Below are 22,772 nucleotides of genomic sequence, written 5' to 3'. Positions count from 1 at the left end.
CATTGTAGTGCCTCTGCAGCTAAGCCCTGATGAGGGTGTCAACATCGAGAATCTCCATCTCCATTGTTGACAAAAGGAGATCGGAACAACTTAAATTCGATAAAGGGAGAAAAATGGCCGATCCGGGACTAAGGAGAATTTAAAAAGAAGTAAACTCTGGTGTCAAATTATTTAAATGGGATTTTTATGTTAGACAAAATAATGTAGGGCACTGCACAAACACAAGTATTGTGTCCAACCACTGAACCGCAATGTGAAATATTGAGTTGTTGGTTGAATGGGGTGGAATCCCTGCTCACGCAACAGCCACAATCCCTGTCAGGGTGAACCTCTAAAGTCACCAAATTAACCTGTGCTAAGCTTTGTGGTAGCTTGCCACAAAAGCAGTCAAGCTTAACTTAGAAAACACAAGGAGATGATGGACGGATCGCTGTAACTTTTCAGACACTCACCTCCAGTCAGTGATCTGGTTTGAATACATCATTGTTCATTAGCTCATTTCAACCCCCCAGTTCAGACCCAGCTATATGCAAACCAGTCTTGACCCTGTGACTCATAGGAGCAGTCCAGCCCGAACTGCCAAGGCAGGTCTTACCTAGAGCAGAAACAAGAATCCTACAACCGGTTTCGGGGTAACAGGCTAGCTTGAATCCAGTGGCAATGTGAGCAAGGGACCACGTCCGGGCATACCCTGCCAAATTAGGGCAAACAAAGCAAACACAAGGAGATGATGGACGGAGCACTGACATTTTTCAGACACTCACCCCAGTCACAGATCTGGGTTGAGTCCATGATCATTCTTTAGCTCACCTCACCACCCCAGTTCTGACCCAACTATATCCTCGGACTGGTTTCGGGGTAACACTTCTCATCAGCCAGGTTAGCTTGAATCCAGTGGCAAACTGAGCAAGGGACCCACGTTTGGGCATACCCTGCCAATTTAAGGCAAACAAATCAAACACAAGGAGATGATGAACAGAGCACTGAAACTTTTCACTCACCCCAGTCACAGATCTGGGTTGAGTCCATGATCGTTCTTTAGCTCACTTGGCCACCCCAGTTCAGACCCAGCTATATGCAAATCAGTCTTGACCCTGTGCCTCATGGAAACAGTCCAGCCCGAACTGCCAAGCCAGGTCTTACCTTGGACCGGAAACAAACCTCTGGGCATCAGTTTTGGGGTAACATCCCTCATCAGCCAGGCTAGCTTGAATCCAGTGGCAAAGTGAGGAAGGGACCCACATCTGGGCAAAAACCTGCCAACTTAGGGTGAGCAAAGCAAACACAAGGAGGCACAGGTTCAAGACTGATTTGCATATGGCAGGGTCTGAACTGGGTTGGCAAAGTGAGCTAAAGAATGATGATGGATTTAACCCAGACCTGTGACTGGAGGTGAGTGTCTGAAAATTTTCAGTGCTCCGTCCAACAGCTCCTTGTGTTTGCTTTGTTTGTCCTAAGTTGGCAGGGTATGCCCATATGTGGGATCGTGAGCAAAAGAATGATGGATTTAATCTAGATCTCCTGACTGGATTCAAGCCATCCTGGCTGATAAGGGGTAAAACTCCAAAACCGGTCCTAGAATGCATATTTCCGTTCCAGGGAGGACCTGGTTTGGTAGTTCGGTCAGGACTGTTCCCATGAGGCACAGGTTCAAGACTGATTTGCATATGGCAGGCTCTGAACTGGGTTGGCAAAGTGAGCTAAAGAATGATGATGGATTTAACCCAGACCTGTGACTGGAGGTGAGTGTCTGAAAATGTTCAGTGCTCCGTCCAACATCTCCTTGTGTTTACTTTGTTTGCCCTAAGGTGGCAGGGTATGCCCATTCGGGGGTCCCTTCTTCACTTTGCCACTGGATTCAAGCTAGCCTGTTTACCCCGAAACCACCCCTCGGATGCTTGTTTCCGGTCCAGGTAAGACCTGGCTTAGCAGTTCGGCTGGGTTGTTTCCATGAGGCACAGGGTCAAGAATGATTTGCAAATGGCCAGGTCTAACCTGTGGTGGGATGGTGAGCAAAAGAATGATGGATTTAATCTAGATCTCTTGACTGGGGGTGAATGCTTTGATTTGTTCTGCAATCCGTCCTTCAATTGTGTGTTTTTTGCTTTCTCGCCCTTAGTGCACCGGGTACGCCCAGACATGGGTCCCGGTCTCACTCTTCCACTGGATTCAAGCCATCCTGGCGGATGAGGGGTGAAACTCCGAAACCGGTCCTAGAATGCATGTTTCCGTTCCAGGGTGGACCTGGCTTTGCAGTTTGGTCTGGACTGTTCCCATGAGGCACAGGGTCAAGACTGATTTGCATATAGCAAGGTCTAAACTGGGGTGGTATGCTGAGTAAAAGAATGATGGATTTAACCCCAGATCTCTTGACTGGGGGTGAATGTTTTGATTTGTTCTTCAGTCCGTCCATCAATTGTGTGAATTTTGCTTTCTCGCCATAAGTGTGCCAGGTATGCCTAAACGTGGGTCCCGGGTTCACTGTGCCACTGGATTCCAGCTATCCTGGCTGATGAGGGGTGAAACCTCGAAACTGGGTCCTAGGATGCTTGTTTCCGGTTCAGGGAGGACCTGGCTTGGCAGTTTGGCCTGGACGGTTCCCATGAGGCACAGGGTCAAGACTGATTTGCATATGGCCAGGTCTCACCTGGGGAGGCATGGTGAGCAAAAGAATGATGGATTTAACCCAGATCCCTTGAGTGGGCATGAATGTTTTGATTTGTTCTGTATTCCGTCTGTCAATTGTGTGTAATTTGCTTCCTTGCCCTAAGTGCACAGGGTATGCCCAGATGTGGGTCCCGGGCTCACTATGCCCCTGGATTCAAGCTATCCTGGCCGATCAGGAGTGAAACCCCAAAACCGATCCTAGGATGCTTGTTTCCGGCCCAGGGAGGACCTGGCTTGGCAGCTGGGTCTGAACTGTTCCCATGAGCCACAGGGTCAAGACTGATTTGCATATGGCCAGGTTTAAACTGGGGTTGAAATGGGAGCAAAAGAATGATGGATTTAACCCGGATCTCTTGACTGTGGGTGAATGTTTTGATTTGTTCTGCATTCTGTCTAACAATTCTGTGTATTTTGCTTTCTCTCCTTAAGTGTTCTGGGTATGCCCAGACATGGGTCCCGGGCTCACTGCGGCACTGGATTCAAGCTATCCTGGCTGATGAGGGGTGACACCCTGAAACCGGTCCTAGCATGCTTGTTTCCAGTACAGGGAGGACCTGGCTTGGCAGTTCGGTCTGGACTGTTCCCAAGAGGCACAGAGTCAAGACTGATTTGCATTTGGCCAGGTAAAAACTGAGGTGGCATGGTGAGCAAAAGAATGATGGATTTAACCCCGATCCCTTGACTGGGGGTGAATGTTTTAATGTGTTCTGCATTCCGTCCATCAATTGTGTGTATTTTGCTTTCTTGCCCTAAATGTGCCGTGTATGCCCAGACGTGGGTCCCGGGCTCACTGTGTTACTGCATTCAAGCTTTCCTGGTTGATGAAGGGTGAAACCCCAAAAAGGGTCCAAGGATGCTTGTTACCGGTCCAGGGAGGACCTGGCTTGGCAGTTCGCTCTGGACTGTTCCCATGAGGCACAGGGTCTAGACTGATTAGCATATGGCCAGGTCCAAACTGGGATGGCATGGTGAGCAAATGAATGATGAATTTAACCCAGATTTGACTGGGGGTGAATTTTTGATTTGTTCTGCATTCCGTCCATCAATTGTGTGTATTTTGCTTTCTTGCCTTACGTGTGCTGGGTATGCCCAGACGTGGGTCCTGGGCTCACTGTGGCACTGGATTCAAGCTATCCTGTCGGATGACGTGTGAAACCCCGAAACCGGTCCTAGTATGCTTGTTTCCGGTCCAGGGAGAACCTGGCTTGGCAGTTCGGTCTGCAATTGTTCCCATGAGGCACAGGGTCAAGACTGATTTGCCTATGGCCAGGTCAAAACTGGGGTGACATAGTGAGCAAAAGACATGGATTTATCCCAGAACCATTGACTGGGGGTTAATGTTTTGATTTGTTCTGCATTCCGTTGATAAATTGTGTATTTTACTAGGTGAAAAGCAACAAGGACTCAAACAATATGGTTGCACACACATAATGCAAAGACTAAAGATAAGCATACGTTGCAATTCCTATGTAATAATTAACAATAACATTGTTCACCATAAAATGAATTTTTGCTTAGTTTTTGTGCAATAAATGTTATATTAAGACAAAATATTATCTTACCTGAACCTTGGCTCATATCAGTTTGAAGAAGCTGCTTTGCTCTAATAATATCGACATTCAATCTTCCTGCACTCGGCAGATAATTAAGGGATAGCAGTAGCTCTCCTAATTCAACTTCATTCTGTGGGAAAAGCAGATATGAAATTTAACCGCTTTGTTTAAAGGGGAAAATTCTTCAGTTCTGCATTGTCAAACTGATACTTGTATGCAAGTTAATTTAAAAAAAGAATACTGGTTGTTAGCTCTGGGTGGACCGCATTCCAATACTGGCTTCTATTCACGTATGGAAATCTACACGAAAAGATCTTTACACACACGGATTTTCACCTACGCCTAGGTGGAAATTTCCACCTGGGTGCAATTCAGCAGTTCTGGGCAGATATTTCCACCCCGTAGTGGGAGCATTTGCCTTCTTCACCTTACATGAGTGAGACATGTACGACTGGAATTACGGCCTCAAACACACGGATTCCAGGCATAGACCAGTAAGCAAAATTCTACCAGGTAGTGGTATAATGTATATTAGGAATGGAAGAACATAGGGACACTTCATTCACCTGGCCAAACCCACACACAGCTAACATAAGCCCTGGAACCAGATAATTTCAGTCCACTTCTTAGACTCGCCCTTGTCCCCTTGTACTCTGTGACCTTGTGGATAACAGACACCAGTTCCAACCACCAGGAGGCAAACCATCACAGTCAAGAGAAAAAGGAACTTCACAGAACTTGTTGTTGAGTTCGTAGTGAATCACTACAGGTAATTACTTGGTCTATCTACACCTATGTAGCAGACAAAAACAGACTCTGTGAATGCGATGGGGTAGTGGAAGTATGTTCTCTGGGCTTTTTAAAGAAAAAATGGCCCGATGGGAGGAGGATACAGATGAAGTAGTAGTTTACCAAGATTTAGACCACAGGCCTGCACGTAAACCTCTGCATCGCCCCCTCAATGAACGTATCTTCTCCACAATGCACCCTGGCCTGCTATGTGGCCTTCCTGTTCCAGCGAATTCCAATGTTAGGGCAAGTAAGAACAAAACACCTATCTTTATGCTAAATTATGATTCATTACTCGTGTCACACCATTCTCAAGCAGCAGCCCCTCACAGATAGGCACCCACCCACCACATCCCACTCACATACAGGTTCCCTGAAGATACCAGTCTTTATGAGCTAGAACTTTGTTTTCTTCATTCTATTCTATGTCTAGCGCATTATTTGCAACACCTGGACCTGCAGCAACCCCTCCTCTGAAAAGGAAAACAAACAAGCAAGCATTTGAATGCATACCAACTACACACCCATCCAGGGGAGGCCTCACTGCCATCATAGCCACACACTCTTGAGAAACATAGGGGCATATTAGCAAGAACCTCGTTAAAATTATCGCCGTTTTAGCTTCAGGTAACTGCCGCTAAAACGGCAATAATGGGCTTGCTAATATGTGTTATAGAATTCCAATAGAAGTCCAGGTTAGATGTCCTGCACATCTAACCTGGGCTTCTATTGGAATTCTATAACGCATATTAGCAAGCCCATTATCGCCATTTTAGCAGCAGTTTACTGCTGCTAAAACAGCGATAATTTCAACGAGGTTCTTGCTAATATGCCCCATATTTATTTGATTGTCCTAGCTCAATACTGCCCATTGATTATTTCTTGTATCTATATGTTGAGACAAAATACTCATCACCTACCTATAGTGTAATTGAATAGGACCCATATATGCTTGGGTATATCATGTTATCTTTCACTTTGCAGACCCTCTGTTGTCAGAAATTATATCACTTGCCACCATATCCTCTATTGCTGCATTAACTGCGCTGATATGTGGACACCAGCTGGGTGGCAGAATCTAGTAAGTCTGCCTCCATATAGAAGGAAATTGAATTAAAACATTTATGAGTTTTCAGTACACCCTCCTTCAAAATGAATCTATAAATATAAACCTATGAATAGAAAAAATACTGTAAGCTGCAAAGTGGTCTCAAGAAAACATTCACCTCAACAGGATGGATATTCCATAATCTATACTACTATAATAAAGGAAGAACTTTCAGCCTTTGAGGCGGGTAAACTCGGAAACCACAGCGCCAATCCACACACCCGATACACCGTTGGAATTGTGAGGGTGTGTAGATGGTTATAGGCTATATAAATAAAAATAAAAAACATTATTTAAAAAATGTACAGTAAAAAAAAAAGTTGTCCCTCCGAAGTAGCGCCGGACGCGACGTGCGTGCTCACGTCAGGAGCGCGGGTAGGAGCGGCGTCCAGGAGCGTGACGAGGAGCGGCGGACATGGCGCGGGGGAGGAGCGGTGACATGAGGAGCAGCGGACAGGCCAGCGGCGGTGCGAGCAGCGGACAGGCTGGAGGAGCGGCGGCTGAGGTAAGGGAGTGGCGGACATGGCGCGGGGGAGGAGCAGTAACGTGAGGAGCAGCGGACAGGCCAGCGGCGGTGCGAGCAGCGGACATGCGGGAGGAGCGGCGGCTGAGGTAAGGGGACCCATGTTGGGGCTGGCGGGGGTTGGGGCAGGCGGGGGTCGGGGCAGGTGGGGGATGGGCCAGGCGGGGGCCCGGGCTGCTGGACAATGTTGGGGCGGGCGGGGGTCGGGGAAGCCTGTTGCTCCCGGACAAGGTCGGGACGGGCTGCTAGTTCAAATATAATGGCTCTGAATCCTACTCTGTCTTCTATTTAAAAGGATGTCAAGCCCATATTCACCTTGGTGGCATAGTTCATCATATGGCCTACTCCTGCAACTTAGTCAAAATGCACTGACTATGGTGGGCTACAAAAAGGCATGGAGCACTTCTGAGTTAAAATGTGCTGTCAAGTTATTTTGTGGAAAAAATTAATCAATTTAAATCCCACCTTTCTAGACACAGAGTTTGAGCTTGTAAGAATCTTAGGGGTATATTCACAAGAACGTGTGCTAAACATCACCAGAAAATGCTAACGCACCTTTACACATCGCAGCCCATCGTGGGAAAATAACCCTGTGTTAACGTGGAATTCACAACATCGCGGTACCATGTGAAAGTCCCCCGAAACCGCGGCCAATGTCCGAGATACAACCACCTCGATCGAGATAAAACCACAAAGATTAACGCGAAAAAAACATGCGATGAGGAAATCAGCGATAAGCAGCGCCAGGCCTGCACTACACAAATGGCAGGTGGGAAAAATCACTATAAAAGTAGAAAAAACACACAAACACAAACTGACCAACACCCAAGCACCATGGAGGCAGGCGGATCAGGCGCAGAGGACGAGCGCAACCCCACAAGAACCCCGGACAAACAGCCTGGCACCTTGGGGACAGGGAAGGGCAAGGACAAGAAGAAGAGGAAGACAAAGTTCAGTACGCAGGAAAACACGATCCTGATCACGGAGGTGATGGAACACCATCAACAACTGTTTGTCACCTCCAACGTGTCATTGGGCATCAAAAATAGGATATAGAGGGACATCGTGGACAAGGTGAATGCCATCAGGGAGAACAAGAGGTTAATGGACGAGGCCAAGAGGTGATGGATTGACATCAAGCGAAAGACCAAGGAGAAACTCGCAGGCAACCAGTAAGCAGCAATGCAGACTGGAGGTATGAGCCCAGCGCCACAGCTCGTGCTCGATGACATGGAGGAGCTGCTGTCAACAGTCATCAGTGTGGAGACTGTGGCCAGACTTGGGGGGAATGAACACCGCTCGACAGGACACAACATAACCGCAACAGGGTGAGTGACCACCAGGTACTGGGGGGACGGGTGGAGAGGCCCACAATGTCACACATGCACAATCAAGCAGAGCACAGTGCACACCAACAATGACTCTGGGTCATGACCCTGATCTACACACTGTCACAATGTACAATGCCATGCTGTCTGAATGTCAACATGTTCCATGCGGCCACATATATGTGGACACTTAGTAATACACCATCTCCCCTTCACATTGCAGGGGCACCGTCAACACCCCCTGCACAGCAGTTCCAGCCGCTCTTCACTGATGACGAGGAGGACAACCCCAGCATCGACACCCAAGCCATCCAAAACATCATGGACATGATCCACAACTCACCTCCAGGATCAGGGTAACCCAGCGGCATCAAGGAGATCCCACCCACTACCCAAACCACCCAGCAGGAGGCACCCGCAGCCCGGTAGTCTCCCAAGACGACCATGAACAAACCATGGCCTTCCAATGCTGTGCACTAGAGGGCCAGAGGGAGACGGTTGAGCAGGTGCAGGTGGGGTTCGGCCTCATGGCAACCAAACTGGAAGCCATCCATGGCTACCAGCTCCAGTCCCTAATGGACACCCACAGCCTGCTCCATGATCTCCAACGAGCCCTAACGGACATTGCTGGAGTCATGACGCGGAGAGAAGAACATCTGTCATCTCAGACTGGCTCCAGTGATTCCAGACGTGAGCTGGCACACATGCGGAGGCTCATGGAGGACATGATGCGGATGGAGGCGAAAAGGATGGCAGCCCCCGCTGCACATCAGCTAGATGTAGCTGGGATCTACCATGCCCTGCAGATCCTCATCATGGCATTGCTCACACAAGGTCTGGCGCTGATGAATGCTGCTACCCCACATCTCCACCTCCTGGTGTGTCAGTGCCTCACAGTGCGGCAGGCATATCCTCTCCGGCACCTGATGTGTCACTGCCACACAGTGCAGCCGACAATCTTTCTTTGGCTCCTGATGTGTCAGTGGTACACAGTGCCACAGCCGGTACTGCAAAACCCACAGGTGGGGCACAGCACACATCCGAGGATGAGGACGTGGCTGGGATTGTTGTCAGACGGAGGCACTAGCATTCATTTCCGCCACCTGGCCTGTTTCTGCTTGGTGCCGCCCATGGCCCCATGACCTTCCTCCGGCCCCGCCATACACTCTGCTGCACTCACCTTGGACCACGACATGGACTGCCATATCCTGTTTGATAAACAATGACATGGCGAACAGACTGCGGACTGTACCCTTCCTTTTCCGCAGTGCTTGGCATCCCCAGATGGACTCTGGCTGGCCCTCCATGGGTCCATATTGTGTAGTGTACTTGCCATGGCCCTGCACCTCTCCAGCTGCAAAACTCCACTGGATGTGCAATAAACATCCAGTAACGCACTGCTGTGTCATGTCTTTCATCATCCATGTATGTATGTGTGGATGAATGTAGGGACAGTGATTCCCCTCACGTCAATGATGTCCATCTAGTTGGATGCCAGTCACAGCGTGCTACATTGCCTGCCATGGACACCACAACAGGGACACACGCATTAGTCACTTCCTGGTCCGGACATGGACTGAACCACTCCCAGAGCCCCCAAAGCATAGTTGCAAGCCCGGCGCTGGTACAGCGTAAGCCAGGCCAGACCACTCCACCTACGCTCCGCGGGGGGCCCACATAGATACCTGTTGCAGGCGTTCACGCTGGTGTTGTGCAGGTCACTGGTCAAGTTGTCAGCATGTCACGGCCACTCCCTGAGGGCAGGTTTGCACACACACTACACCCATCCAGCACAGGCGTCACAGGCCATGTGACCCCGCAAATGTAGGGGGCCGATAACGTCACATTCCTCTCTGCCGGTGGTGACTGAATGACAGACGATCCACGGTGCTCAATCATAAAGGGCCCATGAGATGTTGTGCAGAGGGTTAGGGGCACCCGAGGCCTGGCGGCCGTCACAGGCCTACCACCACATGGCGCTGACTTTGGTTGCACAGGGCTAGTGGCACCCTAGGCCTTGCGGCCATCACGGGCCTGCCACCACATGGCGCTGACTTGGGTTGCACAGGGTTAGTGGCACCGGACTCTCTCTCTCCCTTCCTTCCTTCCCTCTCTCTCTCTTCCTTTCCTTCTCTCTCTATCACTCTCTCTCCCTTCCCTCTCTCTCTCTCTCCCTTCGTTTCCATCTCTCTCTCTCTCTCACTCTCTCTCCCTTCCCCCTTACTCTCTCTCTCTCCCTTCTTTTCCTTCTCTCTCTCTCACTCTCTCTTCCTTCTCTTTCTCTCTCTCTCTCTCTCTCTCTATCTCTCTCTCCCTTCCTTTCCTTCCCTCTCTTTCTCTCTCTGGCTCACTTTTCTTCTCAGTTTCTCTGTGTCTCGCTCCTTTGTTGTGCGCATGGCACACTTCCTGAACCACCTATGCCACAAATGACACTGAGAAGTCACTCTGAGAAGAAAGACTAGTTGTCAATTTGTCCCCAAGAGAACGTACCTCAACTGAAGTAGAAGCATTACAAAAAGAACTGGATAACGGAGCAGCACACAAAATTGATGAATTCCAGAGGACTCATGAATTGCACAACTTCTTTTGACAAATATGTCTAAAAGCATACTTTCAAGGGAAACCAGCACTTGTTCAAACACATGCAGGCCTATGGAATCCATCAACCTTCACCCCCAACATGGCTATGATACCACACAAATTGATAACATTTGAACAGGCTGTTCTTAAAGATGTAGGGAACCAGTACCGTGCAGCAGCCTTTCAGAACACGTCTAAGAAAGAACGTGAAGCAATAAGAACATTGGTCAATGACAAAGAAATAACGATCAGACAAGCTGACAAGAGAGGTGCGACAATCATTATGGCTACCACAGATTGTGAACATGAATAAGAACATTGGTCAATGACAAAGAAATAACGATCAGACAAGCTGACAAGAGAGGTGCGACAATCATTATGGCTACCACAGATTGTGAACATGAGCGTCTTCGCCAATTAACTGATCGCAATATTGCACCCCCCCTCAGACATGATCTCTGAAAGAGGTTAAGAACACAGATAATTTTGATTGTTTCTACAGCCGAAACACAGGGGTGAATTACAAAACAAGAGGTTGACTTTCTAATAAACAAAGATCCGAGAATACCTTACTTCTATACCCTGCCAAAATATTCATAAAGGAATCTCCCTACCACCAGGAAGACCCATAGATTCAGGGATCAATTCACTTTTGGAACTTTTTTCTAAGATCTGCCATCACTTTTTGCAAACTTATGTGAAAAAAACACCTTCCTATATCCAAGACACACAGGATATACTGAACATAATAAAATCCAGTAACAACACATATCTGATAGCCCTATTTGTCACCCTAGATGTAGAGCCACTTAACACGAGTATATCACAACAAAGGACTCTAGAAGTCATGGAAAATACTTTACTAGCAGAGAAGTGGACCACAAACAAACCCATCAGTTTCATCCTCGAGTGTGCCATTTTGGCCCTCATGGAAAAAACATTTGAACATGGAACACAGTTATACCAACAATTGCAGGGTACTTCGATAAGAAGTACTTTCACTCCCAGCGTAGCTTGTCTGTACATGTCACACTTTGAGGAACAGCACATCTATAACACAACCAACCCATATGACTCCAACATCCTACTATGGCGTAGGTACATAGATGATACCCTAATTTTCTGGGTGTGGAGGTAAAAAAAACTTGTGAAACCTTCTGCAAGGGGGTCAATACCCTTGACCCATATTTGAAATTCTCAAAGACCATCACGGATAAGGAACTACCATTCCTGGGTCTGATGATAAAGAAAAGGGACAATGCGATAATAACCATCACATATAAGAAGCCAACGGACAGAAACAGTCTGCTACTTTACAGCAGTCACCATACAAAAGCCCGAAGCGATAATTTGCCTTATGGACAATTCTTACGTATACGACGCAACTGCAATACATTTCAGAACTTTGACACACAGTCACAAACAGTAGTGGAAAATCTAGAGAGCAGGCAATACCCTAGGCACCAAATCTAGAGAGCAGGCAATACCCTAGGCACCATATAAAAACAGCATGCTGACGTGGACGGAATTGTAATAGAGAGACACTACTAGAACCGAGGATAAAATAGAAAGAAAATAGCCTCACATATGTCACTACCTTTACATCACAATCCAACCAGATATGCAAGATTATCATTAGCCACCTTTAAAAACAGGGCAATTGTTTCTCCCATCACCAAGAATCATATTCAAAAGTACAAAAAAACTTGAAGAACATGTTAAGACACACAAGTCCACGAGAGATGAAGGTGTCAGACCAAAGACCTACAGACCATACACTTGTGGTAGGTCATTTTCCTTGTTGTTCATGTGTATCTTCTGCCTCCACGATCACCAGCAGAGAGGTAAAGCTCAGGACATACTGGGTATGGACACTAAATGTTCATACAAACTGCAACACAAAAAACAGTGTTTATCTTATCACCTGTCCATGTGAAAAACAGTAAGTAGGAATGACCAAAAGTCCCATTAAACTGCGAATTAATGAACATCGCAGTACCTATCCGCTGAAAAAAGTCCAACACAAAAATTAGTATGCACTTCCTGACTAGGGGTCACACACCAGATGACCTACGCTAGATCATACTAGAAGCACATCCTAATATGAATAACCAAGTATTGTTCAGAAAAGAACAACAATGGATCTTCCGCCTTTCCTTTAACACTATTGAGTTGGACGATGACATTTTGTGACATGAGATATAGATACTCCATTCATAGGTTAGACTAGATAAGACCAGGAAGGGACACATGAGATGACCTTCCATCGCAATGTAATTTAAGGTTCTCCACCCTGTCATCCTCATTAAAAGCCAATAGTGGTTCTGAAAGAAAACACCTAACGAAGGGAGTAACACTTCATACTGAACAGTCCACATAGACATTGTTCCGATAGCGAGACCTATTTCCACACTACTGAATGGAACTACCTGATCATACAAAGATAATCTTCCTCTTAATACTCCTAACATCTTGTAAATATATTGTTACTTTCAGGATGATATAGTATAATAAGGATAGGGAGCTAAAAAAACACACATAGAGGCCGTTCCTCATCAACGTTAATTTAACAGTTTTGATCACTACCATTCCAATACCAGCAAAATTACCGCTGGGCACGACTTAGACTTATAAATCGAGAATACGCTGTTAAAAACCCTGTTGGTAATGGTTACTAAGTAGAAGATTTAGTCCAATATGGATATTGAGAATTGGTTTATTTATATTGTTAAGATGGCCACCACATAAGCAACCTTTTCCTCCCAATGGAGATAGATGCCAGACTAAACCAACCTAGTCAATCCCCGCTCTAGCATTTGCATGCAGGGCGGGTCCAATACCGGCAACACCTGGTCCCTGCTAATCCACCAGGAACAGGTTAAATATTCCCAATTTACCTGTGAGCCGCCACTTCAGACTCAGCAAACAAGGGGGATGTATGACGTTACAACGTATACTTTTACAACGCATACCATTACAACGCATTTTTTACAACACAACATCCATTACAACGCATGCCATTACAACGCATGCCATTGCAACAAATTTTTAAAAACTACCTTTACAACGCATTCCATTACAACGCATACTACCTTTACAACGCATACCATTACAACGCATACCATTACATTGCATTTATGGTAAGTATTGGATAGTGTAGGTGTAGAAAATTACTATTCTAACTCCAGGGGTGTGCAACAGTAGGGTAAGTGTTGGATAGTGTAGGGGTAAAAATTACTATTCAAACTCCAGGGGTGTGCAACAGTAGGGTAAGTGTTGGATAGTGTAGGGGTAAAAATTACTATTCTAACTCCAGGGGGTGCAACAGTAGGGTAAGTGTTGGATAGTGTAGGGGTAAAAATTACTATTCGAACTCCAGGGGGTGCAACAGTAGGGTAAGTGTTGGATTGTGTAGGGGTAAAAATTACTATTCTAACTCCAGGGGGTGCAATAGTAGGGTAAGTGTTGGATAGTGTAGGGGTAAAAATTACTATTCTAACTCCAGGGGGTGCAACAGTAGGGTAAGTGTTGGACAGTGTAGGGGTAAAAATTACTATTCTAACTCCAGGGGGTGCAATAGTAGGGTAAGTGTTGGACAGTGTAGGGGTAAAAATTACTTTTCTAACTCCAGGGGGTGCAATAGTAGGGTAAGTGTTGGATAGTGTAGGGGTAAAAATTACTATTCTAACTCCGGAGGGGGGGCAACAGTAGGGTAAGTGTTGGATAGTGTACGGGTAAAAATTACTATTCTAACTCCAGGGGGTGCAATAGTAGGGTAAGTGTTGGATAGTGTAAGGGTACTATGTGTTGTAATGCTATGCGTTGTAATGGTATGCGTTGTAGTGTCATGCGTTGTAATGGATGCTTTGTAATGGCATGCGTTGTAGCGGTATGCATTGTAGTGTCATGCTTTGTAATGGATGCTTTGTAATGGCATGCGTTGTAATGGATGTTGCGTTGTAAAAGTTTTGTTGTAATGGTAGTGCGTTGTAAAAGTTGCGTTGTAAAGGTTGTTTCCCCACAAGGGTAGGTCATCCAGAGAGCCGGTCCTTACCAAACTGTAAGTACTGCATAGCTGCCAATGCGCCACAGAATGGAAGTCTTTCTAGAATTTGAATCAAACATGGCCAAACTGACCCAAACATTGATTACTTATTCAGCACGCAAACGGCTTGCTATTGTGCACAACTCGAGGAGGCACACATTTTTACCCAATTTAGGTACGTTATCAACTGTGATGGACTTTTAATGTATGTTGCCTGTGTTTTGTGGTGTTTTTTGTATGTACAGGTGACATACTTTGGCACAAACCATGCAATTGATACAAACAAATAAGCATGAGTTTGGTGCAACAAAATAAGCATGTGTTTCATGATTTGCAAATCCAAATCAACATTGGAAATAATGATTTGGAAATATTGAATTGTATTCTTACTGTGTATTATGTGTCTTTGAACTACAGGTCATCGGTAAATAAATCACAAATCAAAACAGAAGCCAAGGTATGTGTGATTGGGAGAAAATCAATTAACACATTCATTAAAACTCCTATTACGACGTAGATTAGGTTGATATTGATCCTGGTGAATAGCTACTAGATCATTGTTATGACTACACGGAAGTTACAAACATGTTGACCTGTAGCTATCTAAGATAACTAAAGTGTAATAGATAGCACCACACATTTTTAATATAGGTAAGAGAACTTGTTCATTAAAGTTTTTGCTGAGAAGTACTGCTTTTACTTTTTTTAACCTCACACCTTCACACCTCAACACCAATCTACTCCTTAAGCCCCCTCACCCGCACTTCACCAAACAATGGACAAGAAGGTCTCCGGCCAAGAGCCCCCTTTGAGGGTGCCTGTCTGGCATTGCAGCGCCGGCCCGACGAGGAGAAAATGTCATATGATGAAGCATGACACTTATCCAGGTGTGTGAGGGCATTTGATTCTTGCAGGGTTACGCCCACTGTGTACCCTACAGAATAATCGATGACTCACATAGACACTCATTCTTCTTTAGGAACTGCATACCCCACATATGTTTATTAGATTATTTGGAGCATATATGCTGGATCTTGACGAACTCTAAATCCCTTCCTTTGTTAGACACAAGAGGTGAAAGATACCTGCTAGTTCTCATTTCCCTTGAAAGGGTCATATTTTAAAAGAGGGGCTTAGGAAATCTAATAGATCTGACCCCAATACTTTGAGGAGGGTAACACAACATATTGCCCAACATGGGATTTGCCCATGAGGGCCTAGAACCTTTAAAGTAAAAAATGCACTCAAACGTATACAGAGACATCCAGAGGTATTTTCAATCTTCCTCAGAACTGGGAAAGGTGTCCCCTTGTCCAACTGAGGTTTGTTGAGTGGCAAACATTAACACAGGATCTCCTAAGTTGCCACACGTTCTAATTCTCCATAAACAGCAGTGGGAGAAACAGAGGTAAAACAGTGCATGTTCCAGAAAATATGTGCCCTGCCCTTCCTTTCCATCTAACTACAGTTAGATTCAAACTAATGGAGGCAAAATCATTTTGGTTTAAGAGCTGACCCAATATATACGGATTCTACTGATGTTTTATTATTGAAGCTGCATATGCGGCAAAGTTATTCACAAAGTATTTTTTAATAGCTGCTTAGTGCTATGTAAAACAGGATGAAAGCAAGGTAATACAACAGTAGTCTAGAGATATCAACTGCTGAAGAGACAATAGTCATTGTGAGATAGGTATCAAAGCCAGTGGTATGGACAGTTAATGTTCCACACTGTAAATAAAGGGAACTTTTATTATAGAGGTATTGAAAATCACCACAACGCTCTATAGTGAAACAGCGTTGGTGATGTAGTATTCTCATGTGTTGATTTATTCAGTCCATCATACAAGTCAACAGAAAAATGTGAACGCTGCAATAATATGTTCAGTGCTCTTGGTATTTCACATGATGTGATAGCAAGTCAACAAGTAAAATAAAAACATATTGCCATGAAAGATTATCAAACCCATTTAAGGGGCTCAGGACAGGCAGAGGCATTTCGCCACAACCATGGTGGTTGGGCTCATTTGCTACTAGTGTCCTGGGGTCCATCCTACTATAGCTCTGCACACTGGACCAAGTACACTCTTTCTGGACTTGACTCTCAGGGTAGTGAAGATGAATTATAGGTTTCTCTTGGGGGTAGAGTGGAAAGCAATAACACAGAACTCAACAATCAACAGACGCAATAAGAAATTGTCCAGTCTACTTTTCCTCTTGTAAAAACAGAAATACTTTAATGACATGACAAAGTGGAAACTACACACTGTAATGGGGCTCAGGTACAAGGTTCTGCATATTGCTATGGGCTATAATCAATGCCAATAGTGCCTACATCCAGCTGGTGTGCTGAGTAGGGTAATGATCTATGTCCTACTACAGCTCTTTCTCACTATGGCTGTTGCTCACACCTGTCTCTGCAGGACATTTACTTAGAGGGAATCTCCAGGAAGAATAGGTTCAGATGCAAGTACATTAATATGGCTGCTCAATCAATGGACTAATATGGGAGATGTGTATGCCTGCTTAGTTTGATATCCTGCTAAAAGTTCATAAGACACACTGGCTGTTTTTGACAACACCGTTTTAGAGCAATCTCTCTGATGTAGTCTTTATTACCTACTTGGGTGAAGTATTGCTCAGTGTTGTAAAAGTGTTCTTCTGCTCTTTGCGTCACACTGCAGAAGTCACAAACAACTGTAGTGGGGTTGCAGAGGATGTTTTGCCTCAACAGTCATGTCGGAGTTGTGGCAAGGCAGGTCAGGTTCAGTGGTCTTCCCTCCTTGGCAATCGGGGAAGTCCTGAGCTTCTACACTGATGATGCCTGAACACACAGTTCATATGTAGCAGCAGGGAGAATCCTCAGTCAGAGATGCAGGTTGCTAGGCCAAGATCAGCATCTGTCTCTCATTGGCAGTTGCGTCATCTGGGCCATCGGTGAAAGCATCACCTGCAGCTGTGATGACGTCTGGATACATCGCTCAGAGGTGGCAGCAGGCAGACACCTCAGGGTATGGTGATGGTGCCGGACGACACACTAATGATGAACGTTGATGTTGCTACATGTAGTTTGCCCAATGCACAATACAGGGAAGCTTGTCTCAGGTCGGGTTGGAGAAGTTTGATTAAGTCAGCATGGTGTAGGAGGCTCAGCTCTTCTGATATGGCTTTGCCAGTGGCTGCCAGACTTTGTCATTCAGTTTGTCCGTCAGCTGTTTGGATTGTTCCATATTTACAGCAATCTCTGCCTTCTGTGACTTACCTACTGCTAGTAAGTCACATCAGGATTTCTGGTACATTTGAGCAGTTTGGGATACAGTAAAATCATAGTCACTTGGGCTGGTCAGTATTGCAGACAGCCTTTATGACTTGGACGGTCCTGAGTCCCACCTATCTGTACTCCATCCTGAGCATCTTCTTTTTGGATAACAATCCTTTAGTTAGTAAGAATGCACTGTTCCTGCTGCTGAGATTGCAGTATCCTGAAACTGTCCACTGGATTGAGACTGAGTTATATTTTTACCTGTCCTTCAGGGCATTAAGGGTAGCACATGGGCGCAGCAGCTTCACTGGCATCCAAACTTTGGGGATATGGCAGGGGTGGGTGCCAATGACAAATATTTACTTGTTTGGGCTCTATATTTTGCTACATGTGAGAGTTTATAAGATCTTTACCATCTTTCCTGCTTTCTTTGTCTAGTCTCTTCCTTCGCTAGGTCTTATTTTCAGAATGCCATGGGTGTGGTGATCAGAGGGAGATAAGGGAGAATAGGATGGAGAAAGGCTCTCTTGAAGTTCTCTCATGATTGCTTCAAGTTGCTAGGGAGAGACCTGACAAGGGTGTAGGGTTCTTCTACAGTCGACCAGTGCTGCTTTCCAAGATGCTGCAAGCTATACAACAGCCAAGAACATTGTAAACACCCTCCAAATGAAGAGCAACAGGTCCAAGCAGAGATCAAGAAGCGGATAACATTTTAATGACTGATCTAAAAGCATCTGCACCACCCCTGACGCCTCTCTCAACACAAAAAATGTCAGACACTTAGGCCTAGATGTATCATCGTTCCTATTTGCGATTTCTTAATAGCGATTTTTACCGAATCGCTATTAAGAAATCGCAAAATGGGATGTATGTTTAAAATCGCTATTTTTTTGCGATTCCTTATTATTCCTAATTAGCGAATTCGCAAGTTGCGAATTCGCAAATAAGGAATAATTTCCCATTCATTCCTATGGGCCAGGAGGAGGCCCATAGGAATGATTGCGAAATAATTCTCAAATTGAAAATTTGCTGGCTGAGACTAAGCACGGGCCTCCAGTGCGCTGTTGAGTGCTGAAACAGGACTCTCCCTCCAATCTGGGCGCTGCTCTCATGCTGGTTAACACATGCTTGGAAGCCTGACTCGAGGAGAGAAAACGATTCAGGTTGTCGCGCTCATTGCAGGAAGGTAAGTGTGTTTTATTTAATTTAATGTATTTTGTTTTTGTGTCACCCGTCCTACCACCCTCGGGACATGCCAGCCGCCACTGGATTTCATTATTCTGAATGATACCGCTTACCGGACAACATCCTTCCGTTTGGCTGACGTCAACGAGTTAATAGTTCCTATAGTTTCCTAGACAGAAGTGCTCACACTTTCCAAATTGAAAGTGGAAAAGATCATTAAATAGTTAAGAAATGACTCAATGGTACTTTTCAGAAATGTAACAGATGAATCTAATGGAGCACACAATTGGAATTTGGGCGTGAATGACGTCACCACAGATTTGCAGAGGGGATGCAGGAACACTAGCGAATAAAATGGATCCCAGGGTCTGGCAACACATACAGCATTGGGAAGTTATGTCCAACATGGTCTTCCTGTGTTACGTGTAATCCAGATGGATCGAGTAAATTCGGATACCAGATCTGTCAGAGATTACAAGCAACTTCTAATATTAGGCAGGATGGTGTTTATCAGGACTTTTTACTTGCAGTCCTAGTAAATTACTTAACAATGTGGCTTGCGCTGGTGGATTTCCACGTCAGTATAATGTGCCCTTCACTGGATAGTTTGCACAATGTGTAGAACCCTTGGAATGTCTGATGATCAAATGCGAGTGTTTCATTTTATCGCTGTCGCACTGACTTCTTCACACTGATGTCAGGTCTGTGTGACTCAGCCTTTGTTGCAAGCCTCCTTTGTGGGCTTTGCCTAGCTTAAAACCCCTCACTGGGCTGGAGACATAATGCTGTTTTTCTTTTAGGGTGTTCTACAAAGTTGAGGTAGAGGTATTGTACATCAGAGACATATAAAATAAAGGGTTATTCTGTTTTTTGGAGGCAGTGAAAATAAATAGCCTTAACCAGAACGATCAACTGAGCACAAAGCAATGCTATCAGAATACAGAAACCAGGTCAAAGTAATAATATCACAACTGAAAGGTTTTTAGCAGATGAATAACAAAACACACGGAGTGTGAAAATCATATGTGCTTGACATCAACACGTGTTATGCCAGGAACATGAGAGCACAGCATACACCTGCATAACTCTGGTACCCAGATTATCTAAAGGCCAGTGCAGGGCACACACTCTAGAGCAGAGGTCTTCAAACTTTTGGATGCCGAGACCCCCCTGTCAACATTTTCAAGCGTAAGGACCCCCTCCTGACAAAAATTTCGAAACCTCTAGGTTATGAGGAAGGTGAGGACCAAATTATGCGACAGGCTTGACTAAATTGTGTGAGTAGAAAATGTAAATAATGTTCTGTGATGCTGCGTATTTTGGGGTAGCATTGCTTTATTAGTTAGAATTTTTTTAACACAGTAATACTGAGGAAAGATTTCACCCCATCACTACCAGTTTATAACCAAAATACAGCAATTAACATCAGAAAGATGTCTAGTCAACCTCTGTGAAGGGCCTCCCAATCCGCAGGAATACGCGCTGCCACATTAGAAGCTCACCTGGCCATGGCCGGGAGCAGCAGGGCTGCATTCAAACCGTGGTGGTCTTGTGCAGAGTTAAGCAGTTTACCCATGCCCCTTTCCTCTCACCCCCTTCCTTCCATCCCTCTCTTCTCTCCTCTCCCAACCCCAGATCCTGCTCTCACATTGCAGGCAGATGGTTATTGGCCCCAGGACACCTTTTGGTAACAGTAGTGCACTACAAATGTAAATAATAGGCAGAAGCAGGGGATCCACTAGACCCGAACTTCAGGGGGGGGGGGGGGGGGTTAACACTCCCAGCCAGGGCTTGTCCAAGCACTGGTCGCACACAGCGCAACAGTCTTTCCACCTTCTCCATGAATTCCCTCACTACCACTCACCAACAATACACCTCATCTCTCTATAGCACCTGTCTGACAAACATTTCATTTTTTTATAGCGCTACTCATAGTTTACTCACACTCAGTTCTGTGATGTGCATGGTACATCTTCTTTGTACCCCACACTTTAACCTTCTGCACTGTGTGGGTGACAAGAGTGCCCATGTGACTGCACGGTGAGCAATGCAACAGTGTGAGAGTATGGTAAAAGGAGTGACTGCAGGGTGAGTGAGGTGACCATATGAATTTGGGTTCGGCTGTAAGTGAAGAGTGGGACGAATTAGTGCATGGTTAGTGATGGCCTTGTTTGAGTGAGCTACAGATTGAGCAGTAAGGGGGGGACAGGTGAGTGGAGTGTCACATGAGTGCAGGGTGAGAAGTGTGCTCGTGTGACTGCAGGGTGAGTTACAGAGTGAACAATGCAAGCACATTTTTAGTGCAGAGTGATCACTGTGAGGGCAGGGTGAGCGGGTGAATGTTGTGAGTGCATGGTGATCAGTGTGAGTGCATGGTGATCGCTATGAGTGCATGGTGATCAGTGTGAGTGCATGGTGATCAGTGTGAGTGCAGGGTGAGCGGGTGAATAGTGTGAGTGCATGGTGATCAGTGTGAGTGCATTGTGATCGCTGGGAGTGCAGGGTGAACGTGAAAGTGAAGGCGAGAATGAGAAGTGAGTAATTTGAAAGCAGGGTGCATTCCCAGAAACTTGAAGCGTAGGGTTTCAGATATAAGTTAAACTATTGCTTTAATGGCATTAATCAAGGTTTGAGGGTGGAGGGAATAAATAATGTGCTGATCCTGCAACAAACTTCCAGTCTAATGATTAGGGTTACCAGCTCATTATTGTGATGGCCCAGAAATAAGCAGTCACCTACAGCTGTATTTTTTGCACTTATCTGTGAATACTTAGAACAGCAAATATAAATAGAAAGCACTTTTAATTGTGTTCTAGGGATGCCTCAATGATCCATGACTAATAATTAAAGAAAATAAAGACAGAAAAGTCATATCACTAATTAATACATACTTTTTTATTTATAACTCAATTTAGTGTCAAGAGCAGGTCTCTGCAGGATCTTTAAACAACACATAGCAGGCATGTTTCTTTTGGCAACCCAACTTTATATTTCTTTTCATTAAATGCATTCTCACACTACAGCAGTACTTGTAAAAATACAAATGTAAGGAATAGGCAGAGTGGGGGCCCAGGGGGTACTGGAACCATAAAAAAAAACTAAGCTTTGGTAATCAGTTAACAAAGGCATGTAAATATGCTAATGGTCTTTAAAGACCTGTGAAAAACTCGAGCCGGAGATAAGACTCCAGACACTGCCCAGAGGCCCCAGGAGCATGAGCTGCACTGCAGCAGCCTGGGCTGAGACACAGGATGGGGGAGGAGGGGGGCTGAAGCCCTGGAGGCCAGGGCAGAAGTGACACTGTGAAGGCGCGACCCCCTTTGCATCGCTCCACGGCCCCCCTGGGGGTCGCACCCCACAGTTTGAAGACCCCTGTTCGAGAGTGAATGACAGCTCATCCGAGTGCACTGTCATACGGCTCTGCTATGTCTTGTGTAAAATGAAGGTTTGCTGGTTTTTGGCGGGAATTTCATAACGACCCATAGTCATCAGCCGTAACCTATGACAACTAAAGTGACACAAAGTAGTGGCTACGAGTTCCCGAGCGATTTGCCTTTACAAATTGCCGGAATGAAAGCAGGTGCCAAAACTTCTCTCGATTTCGAAACATCGAAAGACACTTAAAACAACAGCTGCTTCACAAAGGAAGTCATAATACTCTGACAAAGACTGTGACTGCTGCAAGTCAATGCACAAGGAAGAGGTCTACAAAGTGAAGGTGGCTCTGTCTGG

The 22,772-nt window shown here is 45.5% G+C and overlaps 1 protein-coding gene across 1 annotated transcript in view; it reads right to left on the bottom strand.

The window, feature by feature from the left end:
* Positions 1 to 22,772, bottom strand: part of SYT17 (synaptotagmin 17) — a 616,952-nt gene that overhangs the window by 266,878 nt on the left and 327,302 nt on the right. Inside the window, exon 6 of the mRNA XM_086939743.1 lies at positions 4,230 to 4,350. Within this exon, the coding sequence (XP_086795869.1) occupies positions 4,230 to 4,350 (121 nt within the window). The remainder of the gene's footprint in view (positions 1 to 4,229; positions 4,351 to 22,772) is intronic.

The sequence above is a fragment of the Lissotriton vulgaris genome, chromosome 10, assembly GCF_964263255.1.
Source record: "Lissotriton vulgaris chromosome 10, aLisVul1.2, whole genome shotgun sequence".
NCBI lineage: Eukaryota > Metazoa > Chordata > Amphibia > Caudata > Salamandridae > Lissotriton > Lissotriton vulgaris.
This window is presented reverse-complemented; position numbering and strand designations above follow the sequence as displayed.